Source organism: Lactuca virosa, chromosome 6, assembly GCF_052849685.1.
Source record: "Lactuca virosa cultivar CGN04683 chromosome 6, Lactuca_virosa_CGN04683_v6, whole genome shotgun sequence".
In the NCBI taxonomy this organism is placed as follows: domain Eukaryota; kingdom Viridiplantae; phylum Streptophyta; class Magnoliopsida; order Asterales; family Asteraceae; genus Lactuca; species Lactuca virosa.
The window spans coordinates 40877964-40883914 of record NC_136431.1 but is presented as its reverse complement, the minus strand read 5'-3'; the positions used below and the strand labels follow the sequence as shown (position 1 = coordinate 40883914).

Here is a 5951-nt window from a genome sequence, read left to right as displayed (position 1 = left end):
TTAGATGCACTGGTGGTTTGAGGCATCGGAACCCTAATCGTGGTAAGGTCGAAAGGGGATGTTGTTTTCGGTAGCGATCGTGGTCACCCCTTTTAATCTGTGACAGGGATATTCACAACAAGAAAAGGCACCTTTATGGACGACACAAAGCGTCGCAAATAGTCAAAAAAGTCGCCCCTAAAGGTATTAGGGACAACATGTCGTCTTAATTGGGTTGCCGCAAATACTTCGTAGCTAATACTCGAAAGTCGTCTCTAAAGGCGTCGTCCCTAATACACATTGTCGCTAATACCAGTCGTCGTCCCTAATAATATTCCGGCCACCGGCCAGTATTACTCCGGCCAAACATTCCGGCGGGATGTGTCGTCGCTAATGCTTAAGATCGTCCCTAAAGGTGTCGCCACTAATGACTGTTTTTTTAAGATAAAATTTATAGTTTATATTAGTTTATATTATAAAAATGAAATTTATAAAATTATAAAATTTATAATTTAAAATTTTGCATTACATAAAACATCAAATAACATAAACAAAGTATATCACATTAACATCATCTAAATCCATAATAGCATCATCCATAACATAAAACAATATATACTAATCGTCTTCCCCATCATCGTTTTCATCGTCGTTGTTGGTCGCATTGTCGACTTGCTTGCTAAATGAGCGGATAATATCTCCAATTGCCGTCACAAACGTCGGGTTTTGGAGAAAGCGTTAACATCCACATCCTACAAAATAAGAATATAAGTTAAAATATATCATACTATAAAAACAAATTATTATTACTTAACAATTAAGTCACAAACACATTAAGTCCTTAACAATTTAACAAACTACCAAATTCATAATAATTTAACAAACTAACAAACTACCAAACTATCAAACAACAAAATTCACAACATACAATCAAACACAGTTTCTTGAAACAAATTTTCAAATGCACATACATACATATACACATACCAAATAGACATATACACATACCAATTCAATACCAAATATACATATACACATTCCAAACATACCAAATAGATATATACACATTCCAAACATGCATATACATATACACATATACAAAATACCAATTATACATATACAAATACACATAAACATACTTTTGATTATACTATATTAACATATATTCAAACACATTTTCTTGAAATACATTTTCAAATAGACATACACATATATCAAATTCCTTATACAAAATAAACATGCAAACATATATCAAATTCATACATACACATATACACAAAAATTGAACGCACATGTGGTTGTAGAGCTGAAAACAGTGGAGCCGGTGGAGAAGTTCGTCGGAGACGGTGGTCGTCGTCGGAGACAGGCGGCAGCGGATACAGTGGCGTTGATGTGGTGGTTCTAAAAGCCGGAGATTAGAGAAATCTCCTTAAAACCACCAAAATCAACAGAATTAGAAAAGAAAGAAAAGAAACAGAAAGAGAAAGAGAAAAGACGGTGGAAATGAGAAAGGGAAATGCACCTTCGTCGGTGGAGAAGTTCGTCGGAGACGGTGGCGAGCTGAGGTGGTGATAGTCGCCGGTGGAGCAACTGGAACGCCGATGAGAAGCTGCAAATCCCTCCGGCGGAAGAAGTGGGATGCACCGAAATTCGCCGGAAAATGCTTCCTGATTGTCGCCGGAAAAAATGAGAGACAAATGGAAAGTAATCAGGTTCTGCGACCTGATGGGGAACAAAAGGTGGAACCCTTTAGGGACGACCTTGAATCTTTAGAGACGACAATTTGGAGGGAAATTCACGCGCTCATTTTTTGGCACCTTTAGCGGCGACATTGTCGTCACAAATGGCGTCGCCCCTATTGGTGTGAACAGTAACTAACCTCATCCGTTGGGTCAGGATGCAATCGTAGGGACAAAAATTGATCCGGAGGCATTCACGCGGATCGCCGATCAAACCCTTTAGCGACGCCCTTATTAGCGACGACATGAGGCTTTAGCGACGACAAAGACACGTATTGTCAAGTGTCGTCCCTAAAACTTCGTGTGGTCCCTAATGGTGTCGTCCCTAAAAATTAAATTTCTTGTTGTGATTGGGGCCGAAGATGAAGGTGGATCTAAGGAGAGCATATCGGAGGATATTTATACCACAAACCCATGAGGTTCATGCGACCTGGATCAACGATTTCAGCGACATATACGTTTGTTTCTCGTTTTTGAAATGCAAATTAAATCTAGGTTTGATTGGTGGTGGTTTGGTTGTTGTGATCTTGATCGATGGGTTTTTTTATCTTCTGTGTGTGTGAGAGAGAGATAGAGAGATAGAGAGAGAGGGTATGGGAGATGTTATGGTAAAGGGGTGGGTGAGTTGGTTATGCTATTTTTTTATTTATTTTCAAAATAAAAAAGGATTAAAATAAATATAAAAATGTAAAAAAAGAAATTAAAAGGGTAAAACAGTCTTTTCAACTTTTTCAGGGACTAAAACCACAAAAGGTTTATGATTTTGGACTAGTGGTGCAACTTGAAAAGATTTTGGTCTCCATCCACATTTTTCTGCTAACCACAGGAACCAAATTTGCAGTTTAGTCTTTCAAAATTTGAATATCCTATTGTGAGGAAGCGAGATTTAGGAAGAAGAAGGGTATTGCTAAGATTAATGAATAGAAGGGTAAAGTGGTAATTTTAGTTGATGGTGAATGAAGTTTATTGAATGGACACCTGGCTAATAAGGATTTTTTTATTAGGAGTAGGATACCTACAAATCATTAAAATGTTTCCAAATAATACAAAATATAATCTGTGACAATTGGTCATGGATAAAATATAAAAACAGTTAATTTTGTAACCGTAAGATAGCATTCCCACCACCGGCCACCGGAACTTCATTACCGTTGAGAGGGTCACATTCTCTAGCTTCCCGCCTTTTTTACCTGTATAAATAACTTTTCTGATTTTTATTCCATTTGCTGTGGTTTTGCTAAAAGTTATCGATCTTGATTAGGGTTTCAAGAATCATCGACTCTTCTTCTACGCTGATCAGCTTGGGGGTTTTGTATGAAAGAAAAACAGGTGCTGTGATTTCTGTGAAAAGAAAGGAAGAACATAGTAAAACAGGGGATTAATTGCAAGGGTATTTTGGGGCAATTTTCTGTTGTATTCAACTGATAAAAAGACTGCAACATACAACTCTTTAAATAACAAAAGACTTCCAAATAACTAGGACCACGACTACCACTATTTCAATAACCAACCGGTTACTTATTGACTCCTAAAAATACTGATGACTAAATCAAATAAAACCAACAAACTAGGAAAAGTAAATGACCAAGTCTTTTGTTGCAAGTTTGGATTAGAGTCCAACATGCTCCCCCTTAATCCGAAATTGCATTTCCAACATCTTTGACTCACAAAAGTTCCTTCATTTCATTGAATTTGACCCTTGCCATTGCTTTTGTTAAGACATTTGCACGTTGTTCTTCAGACCTGACATACTTCACGATGATCTTTCCTTCCTCCACACATTCGCGTATGAAATGGAACCAAGCTTCAATGTGCTTGCTTCTCCCGTGAAAAATGGGGTTCTTCATCAATGAAATCGCAGATTTGTTGTCTACATAAAGAACAACCGGGTCAACTTGACGTTTGGTTAGATGACTGAGTAGTGCCCGTAACCAAACACTTTGACATGCTGCAGCTGTAGCTGCGATGAGCTCTGATTCGCATGACGAGAGTGCAACACTTTTCTGCTTTTGTGAGCACCATGAAATCAGATTGTTGTTGAGGTAGAATGCCATTCCACTTGTACTCTTTCGATCATCGATGTCTCCTTGCAAACTACTATCGGTAAAGCCTGTCAATGCCACACCTTCTTGTTGTGAATATCTGAGACCAGAATGAATAGATCCCTTCACATATCGCAGAATATGCTTCACGACCTGATAATGTTGGGTTGTGGGTTGCTCCATGTACCTTCTCACAATCCCAACAGCATATGCGAGATCGGGTCGGGTGTGAAGGAGATACCGTAAACTGCCAACAATACTTTTAAACACGGTTGGGTTTACGGGTTTTCCCTCACCATGTTTGCTAAGCTGCAACTTCTGTTCCATCGGTATTTTGGTGGGATTACAATCTGCCATTCCAGCCTTCTCTAGTAGTTTCTTTGCATAAGCGGATTGGCTCAATGAAATGCATCCGTTCTCCTGTTTTACTTCAATACCCAGGTAGTATGAAAGAGGCCCCAGATCACTCATTTCAAATTGACTTTGCATCTGTTTTTTAAGCTTTCCAATTGCACCAGCATCGGTACCTGTTATTATCATGTCATCAACATAAATGCCGATAATCAAGACTTCATCACCAATATCTTTGGAGTACACCGCATGCTCCACTGGACAACGACTAAAACCAAGAGTTTTTAAGCTCTTGTCTAGTCGAGTGTTCCAAGCTCTTGGGGCTTGGCGAAGGCCATACAACGCCTTGAATAACCTGTACACTTTTGAAGTTTGATTTTCCTTCACAAACCCTTCAGGTTGGGTTACATAAACTTCTTCCTGGAGCTCCCCATTAAGGAAGGCTGATTTCACATCAAGGTGATGAACCTCCCACCCTCTCGATGCTGCAAGTGCAAGCAATAAACTGATCGTTTCCATACGAGCAACGAGAGCGAACACTTCTTCAAAATCGACACCGTGTTTTTGAACATATCCTTTCGCGACAAGTCGGGGTTTATGCTTGATCACATTACCCTCAGAATCCCTTTTTAGCTTAAATACCCTCTTCAATCCAATCGGCTTGTGACCGGTCGATAGGTCGGTGAGTTCCCAGGTACGGTTTTTTTCAATTGCTTCCCACTCGTTCTTCATTGCAGCCTGCCATTCAGCATGTTTCACAGCATGTGAATATGTTGTGGGTTCGTCTTCATCTATGAAGTACAACTGATCATCATCAAGATCCACTCTCTCGGCCCGAGCATAGACATCAGCAAGTGATCTGTACCCTCCTGGCCCACATTCACTTGAGTCGCTAGTTGGGGAGTCACCGAAATTGGGTGTAAGGGAGTTGCTTCCTTCACTTGAATGAGTCGAAGGCATCTCGTGTGCATGTAAATTCTCCTGTAAAGAGTCACCTGAACGAGACCTTAGAGTGCTCAAGGGTGTAACAGTACCAGATGGTGCCATTTCTGATTGTGTCTCAAGATTAGGACTCCAATAATCAGTGCTATGCACTGTGAACGATGCAAACTGATTAGAATTGTTTTCTTCTTCTTGTGGCCAAGACCAACTTCTCTCATCTTCAAATTTCACGTCCCTACTGATATACAACTTCTCAGTTTTAGGATCATATAACCGGTATGCTTTGGTACCAGGTTCTATGCCCAAATGAATCACCATTTGACTACGATCATCAAGCTTTCTTAAGTATGGCTTTGGGACTTTCATATGAGCTACACAACCAAAAATCTTTATGTAACTAACATTTGGCTTCATACCTGACCATGCTTCATACGGGGTTACAATCAGTCAATGCTTTAGTCGGAAGTCGGTTCAATATGTACACAACATGCCTCACAGCTTCACCCCATAAACTCACTGGTAGAACCTTACTCTTCAACATACTCCTGGCCATTTCAACAATGGTTCGGTTTCGTCGCTCGGCAACACCGTTTTGTTGTGGGCTGTACGGTGCAGTAGTTTGCCTTGCAATTCCGACTTGTTCACAGTAACTTGTAAACTCATGTGACATGAACTCTCCGCCTCTATCGGTTCGTAGTGTTTTGATCCTTTGATTGGCTTGGTTTTCAACTGCTGCTTGATATTTTTTAAACGCACCAAATGCTTCATCTTTGTTCTTCAACATGTAAACCCACATAGCACGGCTGTAATCATCAACAAGTAATAAAAAAATACTTGTTTCCACTTTTTGTTGGTGGTGAGATTGGTCCACAAAGGTCAGCATGAACTAATTGAAGGG

The 5951-nt window shown here is 39.8% G+C and overlaps 1 protein-coding gene across 4 annotated transcripts; it reads right to left on the bottom strand.

Annotated features, from left to right (window-relative positions):
- Nucleotides 1-507: 507 nt before the first annotated feature.
- LOC145121403 (uncharacterized) lies at nucleotides 508-2223 on the bottom strand. 4 transcript variants are annotated; one of them, XR_013714590.1, is made up of 4 exons: nucleotides 1740-2212; nucleotides 1502-1646; nucleotides 1272-1407; nucleotides 508-731 (listed from the first exon to the last, which is right to left on the bottom strand). XR_013714590.1 is itself a non-coding variant. In XM_079057156.1 (4 exons), exons 1-4 carry the CDS (start codon nucleotides 1963-1965, stop codon nucleotides 659-661), a joined length of 513 nt encoding a protein of 170 aa, XP_078913282.1. In that variant the 5' UTR covers nucleotides 1966-2223; the 3' UTR covers nucleotides 508-658. The 4 variants fall into 4 exon arrangements, 3 of the variants coding, with proteins under 3 accessions (XP_078913282.1, XP_078913281.1, XP_078913283.1); XM_079057156.1 differs by having other exon boundaries at nucleotides 1272-1404; nucleotides 1502-1701; nucleotides 1859-2223; XM_079057155.1 differs by having other exon boundaries at nucleotides 1502-1701; nucleotides 1859-2212.
- Nucleotides 2224-5951: the final 3728 nt, after the last annotated feature.

Coding starts and splice junctions, on each gene's coding strand:
- LOC145121403 (XM_079057155.1), bottom strand. CDS start 1,965: ATGTCGTCGCTAATAAGGGCGTCGCTAAAGGGTTTGATCGGCGATCCG. Junction 1,408..1,501: donor GAACTTCTCCACCGACGAAG/GTGCATTTCCCT, acceptor GGTGGTTTTAAG/GAGATTTCTCTAATCTCCGG. Junction 732..1,271: donor TTTCAGCTCTACAACCACAT/GTGCGTTCAATT, acceptor CTTATTTTGTAG/GATGTGGATGTTAACGCTTT.